Source organism: Diceros bicornis, chromosome 34 (assembly GCF_020826845.1).
Source record: "Diceros bicornis minor isolate mBicDic1 chromosome 34, mDicBic1.mat.cur, whole genome shotgun sequence".
NCBI classification, from domain to species: Eukaryota; Metazoa; Chordata; class Mammalia; order Perissodactyla; family Rhinocerotidae; genus Diceros; species Diceros bicornis.
The window spans coordinates 31,757,429-31,776,110 of record NC_080773.1 but is presented as its reverse complement, the minus strand read 5'-3'; the positions used below and the strand labels follow the sequence as shown (position 1 = coordinate 31,776,110).

At 46.0% G+C, this 18,682-nt stretch overlaps 1 protein-coding gene across 1 annotated transcript in view; it reads left to right on the top strand.

The window, feature by feature from the left end:
• The window catches only part of LOC131397702 (putative killer cell immunoglobulin-like receptor like protein KIR3DP1), a 33,844-nt gene extending 15,725 nt beyond the window's left edge, over positions 1–18,119 (top strand). Inside the window, exons 7-13 of the mRNA XM_058530770.1 lie at positions 13,791–13,844; positions 14,303–14,429; positions 14,585–14,594; positions 15,673–15,829; positions 16,580–16,632; positions 17,419–17,583; positions 17,663–18,119. Of these exons, the coding sequence (XP_058386753.1) occupies positions 13,791–13,844; positions 14,303–14,429; positions 14,585–14,594; positions 15,673–15,829; positions 16,580–16,632; positions 17,419–17,583; positions 17,663–17,806 (710 nt within the window). The 3' untranslated portion in view covers positions 17,807–18,119. The remainder of the gene's footprint in view (positions 1–13,790; positions 13,845–14,302; positions 14,430–14,584; positions 14,595–15,672; positions 15,830–16,579; positions 16,633–17,418; positions 17,584–17,662) is intronic.
• Positions 18,120–18,682: the final 563 nt, after the last annotated feature.

The window sequence follows — 18,682 nt, the reverse complement described above, 5'->3', positions numbered from 1 at the left end:
CATTGAGATAATCCCCAGTATAAGCATATACTGCCTGTCTGATCAAATCCAAGTGGATATACTGTCCATGAATTCCAGAGAGGACATGTAGGTTCATAATAGGCAAGGCCACATAGATTTTGAATGATGGTCCAGTGAAGAAAAATCTCTGTTTGCATGGCACCCATCTTATATTCTGTCCCAAGCCCTTCCATTTGGACATGGGATATTGTCAATAGAAGGATTTGAGCTCCATTAGACATTTGTTGAGGAAAACGCTCACCTCTGATCTGAAACATAGACAGAAAAATTAGTCTTCTCTGGGACCCCACCCAAGAGCTACCCAGAACTAAATTCTTAGGAATAAATCATTTCTTGTGGAGCAATAGATGTAGAAAGCCTCTGACTAGAGGCTCTGACCTCGTACTTCCTGTGGATCTTGCTGTCTTATTGGAAACTGTCATCCTGCTAATGTGCACCAACAAGAGGCTAACAGGGCTGAGACTGCATCAGAATCATGACCCCCAAAGACATCACCTTCCTCTGTCTCGGTGAGACATGAAATGCAAGTGGGTTAGAGGGGAAGGTGGGGGAATCCCAAAATAGTCAGGCCCCCTCTTAACACGAGGACTCGGTGATTTTAGTGGCTGCCAAGGAGATTCCAACCTCCTTAATGGAGAGAAGCTTGTGGGGTTCAGTCATCAGATTGTCAAGTTGACTTTGAGGGGCTCATTCAACCCATGTCATGCTGTCTGGTGATGCATGATGGTCCCAGAGTTACTGTAGATGAGAGCCTTAGGGGCTAGAATCTAGAAGATAAAACTAAAAGATGAGCCTCAAAGCTATATTGCTGTGGGAGAAAAAATGACACCCGGTATGTCATTATGTAGGGTGATTTATAATGGAGGCTAGAAACTGGAGGATTGCTTTTTCATGAATCTGTCTCTTCCAGTGCTCTGTCTGAGCCAGAAGATTCAGGAGAGGGAAGATAAATGTTGCCCTAAATCTCCCCAGTCCCCCTATACCCTCGTGGCGGCTCTGGGATAGAAGGGATGAAGGGATGGTCTAAAGCCAAGATGAATTCCAATTTTATTCTCCATTCTGGTTGTCTCTGTTATATTCCCCTTGTATAATTTCTGTTTCACTTTGTATCTCCAGACCCCTCAAATTCATCATGCTCAGACCTGAATTTCGTCTTTGCCTCTGTAGTCTGCCTGTCCATCAAAGACGTGTGTTTTACTGAATGTTCACAACTGCAGGGATGAGGAAGTTGGGAGCCATCTTTGATTGCCCAAATCCTTCCATATGTTGCATCTACTTGCTTCCACAACATAATTTTCCCCATTCTATCCACTTTTCTCCATTTAAAGGGACTCTGCCTTAGTCCAATGCTATTGTAGGATCTGTGTATCCTTCTGTACTAACTACAGTACAAAGCGGTAAGCAGTACTAAATTACTACTTTATATTCTGTCACTCCAACTATTGCTTGGCCTCCTAATGGGTGTAACCCCATATCCATCCATGTCTTTTCCCTTCCAGCTCCTTCTAAGGACTTTAGCCTGGATTCTTTGTGACTTTAAAATACAAATATGTTTATCTCTCTCTTAAAACTCCTCAGTAGTCTATCTTCAGACTAACCTAGTGACTTCCCCAGGTCTCCCAAGCCCTGCCCACGCTGGCTGTGTCTACTCCTCTAGTGCACTTCCAGTCTCCCCCTGAGTCTCTGCTCTTCACATGATTAAGATCACACTGATCTTAATTTAGTTTATCCTTCACTCGTTCCACTTTATTAACTCAGGGACTTTTCTCACTGTCCTTTCTATCTGCAATGCCCCAAACATGCCTATCCACATCACCTAGGCAACTCCTACTCACCCTCATATATCAGCTGAACCCTCAAGTCTGTTATCAGATCTCCAAGTTGTACATCTTTATACGACAGGCCATATATTATGATCTACACTTATACACTTGCGTATTTTTTAAATTAACATCTGACATTTCCCACACCACCATTCCCTTAAAGGTATTAATCAGGTCTGCTCAGGTCAGATTTCTTGATCTCAGCACTATTGAAATTTGGGATCAGATAATCCTTTGTTTCAGGGGCTGTTCTGTGCATTGTGGGATGTTTAGCATCATCCCTGGCCTCTGCTCACTAGATGCCAATAGTACCTCCCACCCCAGTTGTGACAACCAACAATGTCTCTAGATGTTGCCAAATTGTCCCCTGGAAGGCAAAATTGCCCCCTGTTGAGAACCACTGGTTTAGGTCATGATAGTAGATAAACAATATGCCTGGGTTAATGGAGGCATCTTTTCATGTATTTTGGAACAACAAATGTGTGGATGTGTTGGTAACTGAAGGATACTGAATATAAGGAAATCCTGTAGGGTTTGTCTTACTTGACAACAATCCTAATGAGGATGGCAGACTCCCTTCTTCTCCCCCTTCACAGAGCTGCAGTTGAGAACATCACTATCAGGTCTAAAATAATGATACACCATGAGAAAGGGAACCAGCTGGTTTTGAATGTCCCTCCCCTCCCCATTTGCTAGTTTCTGTATCAGAGTTAAAGCTTAAAGCAAAGATCTTCAGAATGCAAAATTTCTTACTCAGAGCCACTCAGTGTGAATGAATTGGTGCCAAAAAGCTAACTAGCACCTTCTTGTACCCCAAAACCTTACCAAATCCCTTTCTGTCCTAAATCCCACTCCTGGAGCTATTTAGTCTCCAAGTTCCCGCCTCTGGCTCTCTCTCACAGAACTAATCATCATGTTCACCAGACACTTGTGTTAGTTATCCCTCACATTGCATTCTCTAACTGCTTCAGGATAGAGAGCTCTCCTCATCTGCAGAGCAGAAAGTGCAGAAGCTAAGTGAGATATTCCTCGTTTCCAAACCCGGTCTGACCCCTCTTCAGTTTGTGGTCTTGAGCAATTAGCATGGTTTCTCCAAGATTCAGCACCCTCACTTTAGAGTGAAGAGCAGGATTGCATGTTGATAAGGATTACCATGGCAAGAAAACACCAAGCAAACTTCATGCCAGACTAGTGGTTGTCAGGGTCTGCGAGGAGGGTAGAATGAGGAGTGACTGCTTGATGCATATGGGGTCTCCCTTTGGGGATGAGGAAAATGGAACTAGATAGAAGTGATGGTTGCACAACATTGTGAGTGTACTAAATGCCATTGAATCGTACACTTTAAAAATGGTTAATTTTATGTCATGTGAATTTCACCTCAATAAAAATAAATAAATATTTAAAACGGAAGGAATTCAGTTCCTCAAAGAGTCCTTGGTCCCTGACCTGTATCCAATTTACCAAGTCCCCAAGTTTCAGCTCTTCTTCTCTTCTGCTCCCTCCCCACATCCCACAGACAAGACTTTATTGAAGAGCAGACTGAGACCTTACTTCTCTCCAGCTCTCTCTGTCTCTCTGTCTCTCTATATTTATAAATACATAATTAGCATATATGTAGTTATACATACATCTGATATCATATAAACGTATACAGTTATATACACACACACATATATGTGTTTATACAACACATCTATGATTATATACCATATAGTCATATATGTCTACAAATATTCATCCATATGCCCATAATTTTCACCAGGTATGTTTTCACACGTTTGTTATCGGTCTTTCCACTTTGATTCACATTCCAAGAAAAGAATAATAGTGTTTTTATAACCCAATGACTAAACATCACCTTTGGAAAATACATGTTTACATGTTTGTGTGTATGTATCTATCTATGTACCATTGTCGGTATTACTAACAATACGAAGAATGAGTTAATGAAATAATAAATGGATGAAAAAGTCCAGGTGATGATTAAAATGCAGACCCCAGAGAGGAGGGAACTGTGAGAGGTGGAGTGAGGGGGACCCAGCCCCAGATTCTTGCTCCTCTGTGCTCCTGACATTCAAGACCTCTGACACCAACACTCAACTAACTGGACCCTGGGTTCTCGGTTGTCACTTGGCAACTCTCAGCTGTAAAGAATAAACTTATAGGGTCTTGTGTCCTAGACTGAACAGAGAACATACAAGGGCTCAATTATTTCTGTACTGGAAGACTATTTTTCTCTCCAATTCTGAGCTCTTGGGGCATAGGCAAACTCTGTTCCGCTGTAATTCAGAAGCACACTTGGAATTCAAAGAAAACAAGGAGTCTGTAAGAATCCAGTGAGGAGACAAGAGGGAACCCTGCAACAGCAGAGAAATGGTTAATTAGGGAACTATTTATAAATTATGTCATGAGAAGCGGGGGATAAAAACACAGAGCCCAAAGGAAAGCCTGGACTTCAATCTCTTCAATTCCTCACTCATCTGCACTTTTTTTTTCCCTCAGGAGTAGCTGATATCCTCAACACATCATAAAACAAGTTAGGAGAAATTCTCATATTGGGTCTGGGTTCAGAGGGTCACATCCTGTGAAGGAGAGGCAGGATTCCTGGGGGGATATCCAGGGGTACTGGGGTGATTTGGGCCTGCCTTGACTTCTCTGAACTATTTGACCACAATTCCTAGCCTCATATCTTCAAGATTACACAGTGGAGAATCTCATCCAGATGGGCATGGCTGGCTTGATCCTGGTGGTCCTTGGGATTCTGCTCTTTCAGGCTCTACACAGTCAGAGGAGGACCCAAGATGCAGCCAGGAGGTAAACACAAGAGGGAACACTGCACCGTTCAGAGTGGGGGAGACTTGGAAGAAATCTGATGATCCCAGGAGGCTGAAAGATAGTCTGGACCATAGGTTTGGGGATCTGTCTGCTGAGAATGTTGAGGGGACTAAACCCGGTTTAGATGCAGGAAAATGTCTGGGGTGCTCCCTGTACAGGACTCTCCAGCCATTAAATGTGTATCTTTCTCTCCCTACCATTGTTGGAATTCTTTGATTGGCTCCCCCTTTCTTCTCACCCCTATGACATGAGGGTACAGCCGACGTGGCTAGTTTGGATCCACACGTAAAACCTCATGTTCTCATCCACTTTTATGTAATACAATTTTCTTTATTTCTAATAAACACATTACCAGATATACACTGTTGAGTCTCCATCTCTACAGTTCACAGGACTTAACGTGTCTTCTATAACTGAATAAATAGGCAAAAATGAGATTTTAGTATGGAAAAGATAAACCCAAATGATGCCTACCACCCTCTCTGGAGCCCATAATCCTTTCTGTCTTCATCAGACGCCACCTGTGTCACTTCCCCTGAAATGGCATCACTTGGAATCAACACATCGGTGTTTGAAAGGACAGCCTAGCGGTGTGCTGCCTCCGAGAAATCTTTTCTAAAAAACCTAACTTGTGGTATTTTCCAGTTTCTGTGCTGTAAATCCTTCCTAAAGGCCAACACCAAGGTGCCCATGTGACTTCACTGAATGCAGAGTTGGGAGGAGATGAGCAGAATCATCCTCACAATGTGTAAGAGCCATCTGCAGCACGCCTCCCTATCAGCTCCGCATAGACCCACACTTCATTGTCTTTTAGAGAAAATGATAATTTCTACTGCCATGTCCTGGCCCAGTTTCAGTGAAATTATGACACCATAACACTAGCACATCAACATGAGAGGTGAAAGAAAAAAAAATCCAATGTAGGAGATACTAGGGCTCACTTAGAATTCCAATACATTAGTGGTGGGAGTAAAAATTACTTCAACAATATGAAGAATATAGGAATGAATTATCTAGTTAAAAGGAAGAGACAGAGAGCTATGATCATAAATTATATACCCTAGAGGGAAATGTGTATGTAAGCACAAGGTTGCATTCACAAGAAAATTGATAGGAGAGGCTCTTATTTAGAAAAAAGCCACAAAACACAAAAAATCCATAAATTAAAAAAAGAAAGATGGATGGTATATCTCCACCATGGAATATCATGCAGCACTGCAAATGCACAGATCAAATCTACAAAGAACAATGTATACCAACCTTCAAACATGGTGATGAGTAAATGAAAGATTATCAAAAGGAGGCACGTGGGCCATTTCATTACACAAAGTTCAGAAAGAGACGTCATTTGTCATTTAGGTAGGCATACCTCAGATAAACCCAATAAACAAAAGAAGGGAAAGAATCACATGTAATCCATTTAGTGATTAAATATAATGCAATTTTTTGTGTGTGAGGAAGATTAGCCCTGAGCTCACATCTGTTGCCAATCCCCCTCTTTTTGGTGATGAAGATTGGCCCTGAGCTAACATCCGTGCCCATCTTCCTCTACTTTATATACGGGACGCCTTTCACAGCATGGCTTGATGAGCAGTGCATAGGTCCGACCCTGGGATCCGAACCCGTGAAGCCCGGGCTGCTGAAGCGGAGTGTGAAAACCTAACCACTACACTACAGGGCCGGCCCCAATATAATACAATTTTGAAAGGTTTATTCAAAGTGGAAAACACAGGAGCTGCTGGAAAGCTGGTGACATTCTTCTTGACCTTCGTTTGCTGACTCTTAAGTCCTATTGTCATACTGGTGTACAGCGCATTTCTATATTGTAACCTATCTCTATTTTCCATACAATTAAGTGAGCTAGGATTGAAGTAGGGAAATTCACAGCCTGAACTAGGTATTGAACTTCCAACAAAGTGGCTGCTGATGTGTTAGAGAGCAAATATGCCACATCTTGGCAGTGAGGTTGCCTCTCAACATGATCACCACCTGCCTGATTAGCCTCATAAAGTCAAGTCAAACAATGGGTCCCTGCCTGAGCCTTAGAGGAGAAACCACCTTGCCCAGTATTGCTTGACATGAAATTGAAAAATTTAAATTGCCATTGGAATTTCTGATTCCATTTTGTTCAAACAATCTGAATTGGGATGGAGACCACCAATACGGACTTGGCGGTTATTTTAGAGATGTGGACAATCTCATTAGGTCCTGGTTCAGAGATCACACAGGGATTGGTTCCAGACTGAACAATACTCAGGTGGCCTGGCCTCTACTTGGACCCCAGTGAGGGGGAATCAGGGAAAGGCCGCTGTGTGCAGAGGGTGTCAGATGTTGGGCTCAGGCTTGTTTTGATTCCATTCCCAGATGGAAATTCACTGGATGCTTGACCTTGAAAAACAGTCACAATGTCACTAAGACTTGGTGTCTTTGACAAATGGTGTTGGATAACAGAATACAAAAAGAAAACATGCAAAAGAATAAAGTTGGACCCTCACCACACACCATACACAAAAATGACTCTAAAATGGATCATCGTAACAGCTAGTACTATAAAACTCAGAAGAAAACCTACAGGTAAACCTTCATGAATGTGAGCTTCCAATGTTTTCTTAGAAAGAACACCAAAAGCACAATAAACCAGAAAAAGAAAAATGGATACGTTGGACTTCCTCAAAATTGAAAACATATGTGAATCAAGGACCATGAGAAAAAGGGAAAAGACAACATACAGAACTGGAAAAAATATTTCCAAATTATATATCTGATAATGGTCTGGTCCAGAATATGTAAAGAATAAATACAACTCAACCACCAAAAAAAATACAACGTAAAAAAATGGTCTAAGGATTTGAGTAGATATTTCTATGGAAAAGACATTTTGCAAAGAACGCATATTTCTACAAATAGACAACAGGCACAGGAAAAGATGCTCACCATCGTCAATCACTAGAGAAATGCAAAATAAAATGACAATTATGCATGTCAGCAAGATGGTGGGATAAGAAGGCCCAGATCTCGTTGCCCAGAGAAGCCATAATTTCACCAACATCCATGGATGAAAACACCCTTATGAAAGCTCTGGAATCCAGGTGCGAGGTCCCAACATGCTGAGCACATAATCTGAGAACAACCTCATTGAAAAGGGTAGAGAGAACAGCTTCACTTCTCCTGCATCACCCTTCCCACAAGCTGGCTCAACTCAGCACAGAGAGAGACCCCTCCACCTGCGATTTCTCCCAGGGGGGAAGAGAGTAATGTAAGCGTCTCTTCTGCAGCCTCTCCGGGTGCTGCCTGAAAGCCCCTTCTGTCCTGCTGAGGGAATCAGCATGGCTGGATGCTCAGGGGCAGCTAAGAACAAAGAAATGGGCGGGAGTTCACGGCAGATAATGCTGGATCCCAATAAACAGCCCACAGACCTTGCAGCTAGTATGGAGGTTCCTCAGAAAACTGAAAATAGAACTACCATGTGATCCAGCAATGCCACTCTGGGGATACATCCAAAGGAAATGAAATCAGGATCTGGAAGGGATGTCTGCACCCATGTGCATTGCAGTGTCATTCACAACAGCCAAGATATGGGAACAATATGAGTGTCCATCAACGGATGAATGGATAAAGAAAATGCGGTGTATACATATATGAGTGTGTATATATATATGTGTGTGTATATATATATGTATATTAGATATATATGTATACACACAATGGGATATTATTCAGTCCTTAAAAAATAAGAAAATCCTGCCATTTGTGACAACATGGGTGAACATGGAGGATATTACACAAAGTGAAATAAGCCAGACACAGAAAGGCCATTATTGAATAATTTCACATATATGTAGAATAAAAAGAAAGAAAAAAAGAAGTTGAACTCATAGAAACACAGAGTAGTAATACAGAGTAGAATGGTGAGTAACAGAAGCTGAGGGGTGGGGAAAAAGAAGAGATATTGATCAAATGTTACAAACTGTCAGTCATTGGATGAATAACTTCTACAGTCCTAATGTGCAATGTGGCAATTGTAGTTGATAATAATGAAATGTGTTATACACTTGAAATGTACTAAGAGATGTTAAGTGTTCTCACCACACACACACACACACACACACACACACACAAATGGTAACCATGTGAGGAGATGGATGTGTTAATTCGCTTGAGTGTGGTGATCTTTTCCGAATGTGCATATATATCACAACATCAAGATGTACACCTTAAATGTATAAGATTCCTATTTGTCAATTATGCCCCAATAAAGCTGGGAAGAAAAGAATAAAAGTTTCTAATTTAGTGATTTTTTTTACAGAAGTTAAGAATTTGCAGCTAATACGAGGCCTAAAAATATTAGTGGGAGACACAGTGGATATCCATTCTGCAAAGAGTTTTATAATGTTAATAATTATATATTAGCTGGAGAAGGGAATATTGCATGTTACAAACTGAATAATAACTATGACTTACAAAATGCAGCAAGATCTGTTAAAATCCTTACAAGATGGTAGAGTTTAGGAGAACTAAATGTGAAACTTCAGACACAAGGTGTGTTCAGTGATGTGGCTCATGTCAGACCCTCAGCACCCACCACCCTTAGGGTGAGAAGAAGTTGGTCATCTTCCGGTGTGACAGGCACCTTGTGGACTGTACAAACTGTGGTGTGGGGACCCTGCCCACCACATCCTGTGAATTTGTCGGCTTTGCTCAACCCCTGCCTCCTGTCCAACAGAAGCAGCCCCATGTCACCCAAATTCTTCAGCCTCCAGGGCCCTGGTGAGTCCTGGAAGGGAAGGGAAGAGGGGGTCATGGTGGGAATCTGGGCCTTTTCACGGCACATGACCAGGTTCTGTGGATCGGGACATCGAAACCTGGGATCAGTTGGGGGCAAATCATCTGTGATGTGGTTTCCTTCCAGGATTCTGTCTGAGCCAGAGGATCTGGGCACACATGGGTGAGTGCTCCCCATTCCCTCATTACTGTGTGGACCAGACACAGTGTGTTTTATTCATGGCTGTGGGGGAGCAGGGGAGTTGGGGCTGATGGGATGACACTGGGGGACCCATGGTGAGACTTCTGGAAATACAAGGAGAGTGGCATGCCCTGTGGATCCTAGGTTCTTATTTTGTCCTGGAGACTCTGTCTACACACTCCCCAGAGGCTAACCAAGCTCTGTATTCACCTGAAGGAGGATGTGAATTTCTGAAACTGGGGTCAGGGAAGATGACTGTCATCTCTACAATGAGATGGCGACAAAATACTGGACCCACAGAGCCCTCCCAGGAGCAGGACCACACACTGTCCTTGAAATTAGGATCTGTGGGGCCTCCCACTGACCTTCCTCAGGGGAAGGGACTGGTCAGCAGTCATGGCCACCTGGACCTTGGGGCACACTCTGATGTAGGAGAACCTAACAAAAGATCAGGGTTCATATTTCACCTCATTTTCATCAAGTAGAACTTGGTCCTCTCTCCCTTGTGTAATTGTTGTCATTTAAAATTGTGTTTCAAGAAAAACTGTTCAAGATTTTATCGACACTCTTGCACAAGCAACAAAATCAAGAATAAACAAGTGGATATACACTGGAATATTATTCAGCCATAAAAAAAATAAGGAAATCCTGCCATTTGTGACAACATGGATGGACCTTGAGGGCATTACTCTAAGTAAAATAAGTCAGACAGAGAAAGACAAATACTGTATGATCTCACTTATATGTGGAATTAAAAAAACAAACTCATAGAAAAAGAGATTAGATTTGTGTGAACCAGAGGCAGGGAGAGCAGAGACAGAATTGGATGAAGGTGGTCAAAAGGTATAAACTTCCAGTTATACAAGAAATAAGTATGGGGGATGGAAGGTTCAAAATGATGACTATAGTTAGCACTGCTGTATGGTGTACCTGAAAGTTTTTAAGAGAATAGATCCTGAGAGTTCTCATTATAGGAAAAAAAATGTTGTTTTTTTATCTATATGAGATAACGGATGTTAACTAAACTTCTTGTGGTGATCATTTCACAAGATATGTAAGTCAAGTCATTATGCTCTAAACCATAAACTTCTACAGTGCTGTATGTCAATTATATCTCTATAAAACTGGATGATAGATCGATAGATTGATTGACTAATGTGTCAGTCAGTAAACACATACATAAATACACACATACATATAAATTGTGGCACTGCCACTTTCTGAATGGGTTGATGATCTTTATCAGGCTACTTCCCCTCTTGTTCTCATACATATAACATGTATATCATATATATAGCACATATATATCATATATGATATATAAATATATCCCTGTCCACAAGCAGGAGCTCTGATGAGGACCATTCTTGTCTAAAACCTGAAATCTGAAGAACAGTCCCCACAGTTTGAAGTGGAGAGCGACACCCAGCATCAAAGTATTCTCTGAAGGGACAGAGTTGACTCAAACTATTCACCCCAAGATAATAGAGAGAGAGGTCCTGCTTCTCCCAGAAACCAGCATGTCAGTCAGGGGGCTGTTTGTGAAAAGTGAAACCCACATTCTAGGCCCAAGAGAAAGAGTTGTGCTTTCCTGTGGGAGCAGAAGCGTATTGTACCAAACTCCCCAGGCACCTCCATCCCCACCACCCCTCGGTTCACCATGTCTCTGAGGGCACCATTGACGTCTCCAGTCAACTAAGGCAGGAGGTGAAGGTCGCCCTCCCTTCCTTGTCTCTTACACCTATTAGCCAATCACCCAATAAAAACCATTCAGACTCCAGAATTCCCCTGACCCCTGCTGTCCACCCCATCCACAGAGTCCAGCCCACAGCCCACATCTAGACACATCTGGCCTGTGTGGTCACATCCACCATTTTCCTGGTTTCTGAGCTCCAGGCCCACCCTCCCTTCTCCAGTTCACCCTCCACATGTCAGTCTTTCTAACATCCATTTCAGAATCTGTCCCTTCCCTGCCCCAAATCCTTCCACGGTCCTTGCTGTCTTCAGGGTGAACTCTAAACTCTTCTCTCTGAACTCAAGGCTGTTCATGATCAGTCCAGATGTGACCCTCCACCCTCAGCTCTCAGTTCTCCTTCCCTCCAAACAGAGAGTGCAGTCACACCATAAATACACACACACACTCAGACAATGGGGCCATTTAACATTCCTGTGCTTTCCCACATCAGTTCTCCTGCAGAGCTTGGATCCAACAAATTTCTTCCCAACTCTCAGTCCAAAATAGACACCAAAGGTAAACTCTGTATCATTTCTATCCTCTGTTAAAGTGTTTTCGTCTCATTAAGGGGTGTGTGAATTAATTATGAGAAATCCAAAAAAAATCATTTACGATACTGGTTGACACACCAGTATGGGAGTAATTGGAGTTCAACTACTGTTCTTTCTTTCTTTATTTGTTTTTAATATTTTCATTTCTATGTGATATATATAGCTAATATGACCTTCATAAAAATCACTTATCATAACATCCTTTACTTATATATTCTATTTCTCTTAAAAATAAAATCCAATGTCCTTGTATGGTGGACACCACTCTACATGACGAGTCACCACCTTCCCCTCTCTTCCTCCCTTTCAGACATTCTATGTGTCTCTAGGGTTCTCTAGAACGTCCTTTCATCTCTAGACAGTGCTCATAGGTGTCCCATCCCATAGGTCTCCCCCTCCTCAAACAGCTGTTCCCTCAACCATAGCCAAGTCATGGTCTCAAGTTATTCTTTGTAAATTAATAAATTGAAATTTCAGCCTTTTAATGGCCATATACTGTTAATCTGAGTTCTCAAAATATACCAATGGGTTTCACTGGATCACGGATGCATTTCTGGTGTCTGCCACCTATGCCTCGTACATATTAGGTGCTCAATAAATATTTGTTTACGGACTGGCCAAAGACAGAAAGTAAATTCCAGTTGTTGAGGCACTGAGGAAATAAGTGGTGTGTCCTATTTAAAGCCAGCCTGTCAGAGGCCAGCTCAGGATGAGAACCTGGGTCCCCACCCACCCAGAGCGGGATTCAGGTCAGGCAGAAAGAGTCTTGGTGACCAGGCGTGACCTCAGCTCTGGGCTGAGATGTCTCCAGAGGGCCTGGAGTCCTCCTGAGCCCCTGCCCTGGAGAAAAGCAGAGCCAGGCCAAAAGAGGGGCCATCAATTCCTGTGGGTCCACAGCTGTGGGAACCAGACTGGGTGGCAGCAGCCCCTGACTTACCACACCCTGTGCTTCTCTCTGCCTCTCAGGCCCCATGGTCTCCTCCATCTGCACAGCGGGAGTGCCCAGAGCAGGACCCATGACTTCCATCCTCTCTGCTCTTCTCTGCCTCAGTCAGTTGTGGAGAGTGGGAAGGGGACAGCAGCAGGGGATGGGGAGGCTCCACACCCCCTTGTTCATGGGGAACCTCAGGGCTCAGGTAGCTTGAGTGGACTGGGACCCTGATGTGATGAGAATCAGCTCAGACAGCCAGGTGCAGATTTCTCACAGGGACTCTCTTCCAGAGCTGAGTCTGGTTCCGAGGACCCGAGTGCAGGCAGGTGAGTCCTCCCCAGGCTGTCATGTCCCCACCTCCTACTTCAGCCCCTGAGCACTCAGGAGTGAGCCCAGCGATTCTGGGATGATGGTGATAAAACGAGGAGGGGCTGTGGGCTGAGCTGCAGAATGAGCGGTGGAGAAGGTATTGTGAGCCAGCGTCTGATTTCCTTCCAGGAACCCTCCCCAAACCCACCATCTAGGCCGAGCCAGGCTCTGTGGTCCCCTGGGGGAGGCCTGTGACCATCTTGTGTCAGGGGACCCTGGAGGCCCAGGAGTACCATCTGGATAAAGTGGGAAACCCATCGTCCTGGCGCAGACAGAACCTATTGGGGCCTGAGGAAAAGGCCAGGTTCTCCATCCCACATATGAGAGACATCCACACAGGGAGATATTGCTGTTACTATTGAAGATCCACATATTGTTCAGAGCACAGTGATCCCCTGGAGCTGGTAGTGACAGGTGAGAAGACACTCAGGGTTCCCAGCCTCAGGCTCTGCCTTCAGGAAGGGGGTCTGCTCTCAGGGGTGTGTCTCCTCTCACAGCCCAGCCCTGGGGGATATGAGGGAGGTGTGAGCCCCATTTAACACGCTGCCTCCTCCTCACCTAGGAATCTACAGCAAACCCACCCTCTCAGCCCTGCTGAGCCCTATGGTGCCCTCCTGTGAGGCTAACGGCTGGGATTCGGCAGGTTCATTCTGACTAAGGAAGGAGAACACAAGCCCTCCTGGACCCTGGACTCACAGCAACTTCCCAGGGGGCAGTTCCAAGCCCTGTTCCCTGTGGGCCCCATGTCCCGCAGCCTCAGGTGGACGTTCAGATGCTATGGCTGTTACAGGAACTACCCCCAGGTGTGGTCACACCCCAGTGACCCCCTGGAGCTCCTGATCCCAGGTGAGGAAGTCCCATCCTGCCCCATCCATGTTTTGAGGCAACAGACAGCTTATCGGGGTCTTTGCTTCTAGGGGAGGCCCAGATGAGCCATGGCGGGAAAGGAGCTCAGGGACCCTTGGACAATGGACACGGAGCTGTAAAGACAGTGAGACTAGAAATTCCAGCGAGGAAGATGGGAGGTTTGGGGAAGAATCAGCCCCAGGAATCCTCAGCTTGTCTTTCTCCCAGGTGTATCTAGGGAGCCCTCACTCCTGACCCAGGAGGGCCCTGTTGTGGCCTCTGGACAGAAGCTGACCCTCCAGGGTCACTCTGATGTCGGCTATGACAGGGCCGTGCCCCTGTTCTTTCTGCGTCAGTCAGTTCAGGGCTCTGTCCCCCAGAGAGCTCTGGGCTGGGATGGGAGTGAGGGGGCTCTGAGGGAGGGTCACCCAGAAAGGGATCTGCCCCTCAGAGTGCAGGAAAGAAGCAGGGCCCTCACATGCCTGCCCCTTGCCAGGTCCCCATCTCCAGAATCCTCCAGGTGGGTGGAGGGAGAGCCTTGGGGACACAGGGCAGATGCAGGAGAAGAGAGTGAGCAGAGACGGGGTCTCTGTGGGAAGCTCCAGCCCCTCATCTCCTCTTGTCCTTTCTCCCATGATCCTCTGGGGATCCCACCTCCCCACCCACAGGGCTCAACTTAACAGCTGGTGAGTCACAGGGGCCTCTGTCCAGAGAGGTCACAGTGTCTCCAGGCCTGTCTCTCGAGACTCAGCTGATCTGACTCCCAGTTCCTCTCTCAGCACAGCTTGTCCCCCAGAGGGGCTGGGAGTCAGGCAGAAGTGAGAGTCCAGGGGGCTCCAGGGCTCTGAGGTTTGGGGGGATGTGGTTGGGGCAGTCGTGACAGAGGGACGTGTTGAGGCCCAGCCTGGAGGAGGGGCAGCCGGGATGAAGTGGGGAGAAGCAGCCCCCCCACCTCCATCCTGATCCCCAGGAGGTTCTGAAAGTCAACTCCCTCCTATGGGAGGGAGTCAGGTGTGCGGAGGGATAAAGGAGGGCCTCTGTGGAGAGGTGGTGGGTGGGTTCTTGGGAGTCGGGGGCTGAGTTATGCCATCAGGAGACCCTGACTTGGACATGCCTTCTCCTGTCTGGGCCTCACTTTCTCCAAGTGTAAAGGAGAGAATCGTGGCCCAGAGCTTACATTTCCTTTCAGTTCTGACTATGGCTCTGACCTCCTGGGAGAGGAGGCCTCACGGGGAAGCCCCCCAGGATGTGATTTTATGCGGGCCTGTCCTCTATGCAGCAGTGATGGTGACATTGTACAGGGAAGGGAGGGGCAGGACAACAGTCAGGGGTGGTCAGGTCCTTTCCCTTCAGCTCAGGGTACACAGCTTGAGTGGAAAGTACAAGGTCTGGAATCAGCACCCCTGCAGTCTCAGCTCTGCCACTTGAGGCTGGGTGTTGTGGGGCACATGATTTACCTCTCTGTGCCTCAGTTTCCTCATCTGTGAAATGGGTGGGTGGGGGTGGCAGTCCCATGTTGCATGATGGTTGTGAGTGAGAGGAGATAATGCACAGACACTAGCATATGCCTGGCACACAGTAGGCGCTCAATTAAATAGCACCAGTGGATCATTCTTGACATAACTTGTGTCCAAGGACTCAAATGGTCCCTGAGTGCTCTGATCTCGGTCTTGTTGGCCTTCGTCCTGCTGTTCTTCCTCCTTCACTTCCACCTTTTCCTCCGACACCAGCTTCAGGGCAAACACAGGACCTCAGGTGAGTAGGGAACAGGGTGACCCGGGTGACAGGGGGAAGTGGGCTTAGGGCACCAGCAGAGGGAAACCCAATAGATGGAAAGGTGAGTTGAGAAAAACTTTTCCAGAATCTCAAATCAGAAAATCCTGAAGAAAACACTTAATACAGCACATGTGCACATTTAAGGTGTCTTTCAGCTTTTCAGTCTCATGAAATATTGAAACATACACACAAGTATAAATTAAGGTTCCCTCCTTTCCTCTTGAACCCCGTGTGGAGGGGGGGGTGGTCAGGACCTCCCAGGGCTGAGACTCTGTCCATCGTGACCCAGTCCAGTGACAGGCTGATCTCCAGCTCCCTGCAGGGGCTGCAGACCCAGAGCCCAAGGACAGAGGCCTGCAGATCAGGAAATTCCTGCCCTGAAGACCCCAGACCCCCACCTCACGCCCAGCCCCCTCTCTGCCCCTAACACTCCTGTCTCCTCCCCCAGCTCCAGCCCAGCTGCTGACGCCCAGGAAGAGACCCTCTGTGAGAGGAGGGGAGGGGCCACCCTGGGGGGTGGGGCACAGAGATTTCAGGAGGCCATGGGGGATGGGCTGGGAGGGTCTGGCGATTTGGGGTGAGAAGGACTGAAATCCCACCCTGAGTGACCTCGGGCACATCTCGTCACCCCTGGATCTCAGTGGCCCATCTGGGAGCAGAGGGGGCCTGCAGCCCCGAGAGATCTCAGGAATCCTGCCAAGAGACACACCCCCTGTTCTGCCCCAGCAGATGCTGCCGTGAAGGACACACAGCCTGAGGAGGGGGTGGATCTGGACCATCGGGTGAGACCCCTGCTCCTGTCCAGGCCACCAGGGACCTTTCTGTTGCCAAACTTAATCCAATGGTCACTTCCTGTCCTCACATCCCCAGCTCTCAGCAGCATCCCACACTGACCTCTCCTCTCGGGCACCCTGGGTCATCCTGCTGTGACTTCACTCCTCCTGGCTTCTGTAACCTCATGGCTCCTCCCATGTGGCCCCCTTTCCTGGGTGCTCATCCTCTCTCTAACTTTCTAGTTGTTGGGGTTCACCACCAGGTCTCCAGAGGATGCATGAATGAGTGAATCACCCGAATATCCCCTATGCCCCCTTCATTCATTTCCCCAACAATGTGCAGAGGGAGCTCACTGTGTACCCGGCTACATTCAGGTGCTGCAGGTACTGCAGTGAGAAAACTGTCTCCACACTCCTTGAGCTCACCTCCTGGGTGAGAGACAGCATGCAAATACATGGGCTCCTAGAGTGCAAACTGCAGTTAAGGAAAATAAAGTAAGGAAAAGGGATAGAGTGCATGGGGGGGGTGGCAGAGGAAACAGCAGATGCAAAGGTCCTGAGGCAGTAACATACTTTTTCAGGGAGATGGGACACATGGCTGGAGCCAAATGAAAGAGAGATAGCATGTTAGGATAAGAATCAGAACCGTAGAAAGCATCCAGATGTCCAAGGCTTAGGAAGTCCCTGAAGATTCCATCAGGACGTGACCTCACTCTGTAACAGGGTGGACAGTTGACTGGAGGAGGTCAGCACTGGGGTCAGGGAGACACTTTCTGTCCCTCTGTCTCCCTCCAGCAGAGCCCCCATGATGAAGACCCCCAGGGAGTGACAAACACCCAGGTGAACCTCTCAAGATCAAGACTCAGGCAGGGAGTGGCCACCTCTCCTTCCCCCCTGTCAGAGGAATCACTGGACATGAAGGACAGACAAACAGAAGAGGACAGACAGATGGACAGACAGGTGGGTCGCATCCTCTCCAGACCCCCAGGCTGCCCCCACCCCAACCACATACCTATCCCCCACTCTCCCCCTGCTCCAGGCTACTGCATCTGAAGACCCCCAGGAAGTGACCTACGCCCAGCTGAACAGCTTGACCCTCAGGCGGGAGACAACACCCCCTTCCTCCCAGTCAGAGGAGCCCCCAGCAGAGCCCAGCGTGTATGCTGCTCTGGCCATCCACTAGCCCAGGAAGGACCCAGAGCCCCACCCTCTGGGGACGAAGGCTGCAGGGACCCCAGAAGGCACAGGAGCTGCCCCCAGTGGACACCTCCTAATGACCCCCAGCCAGCCTGGACTCCTAAGGTGAGCCACCAGGAGCTTCTGCAACACTTTAGGAGTCACCCGATTCTGTGACCAAAGATAACTAATATCCTCACATTTTGGAAATAAAGCAGCAGACTTCTCAGTAATCCATGAGTGAAATAAGAAATCCAAAACCAAAGTGAGAGAATATTTTAAACTGAATGATAATATAAATAACACATATGAAATCTATAAAATGGGAAAATTAGGATGAATATGAATGAATATATTAGAAAAGAAAAAGCCTAAAAAATCAATGATCTAAGGTATTATATCAAAAATTTAGGAAAAAAAGGAATAACAAAATTAATCTAAATGAAGATAGAAGGAGAGAAATAATAATAAGACCAGCAACTAATGAGGACAAACAAAAAATAGAGGAAAATCAATAAAGCTATAAAAGTTCATTCTTGAAAACTTTAGTCAAACTTACAAAACCGAGTCAAAATGACCAAGAGAAAAAGAGAGAAGGCGCACATTTGTAATATAAGGAATGAAATTGCAGATGGCACTACAAATCCTATAGACTTCGTAACAGAACATTAAAAACAATTTGATGCTGGTATATTAGAAAATGCAGATAAAATGTACATTTTCAAGTGGACAGTTTACTAAATGGATGTAACAATAGAGAGAAAATATGTATCACCTTATGTATACATTAAATACATTGCCTCTGTAATCAAAAATTTTCCCACAACTGAACAATGTGGAATCTGGAAAAGTCAGAGAAACATAGGGAGTCGAATGGTGGTTG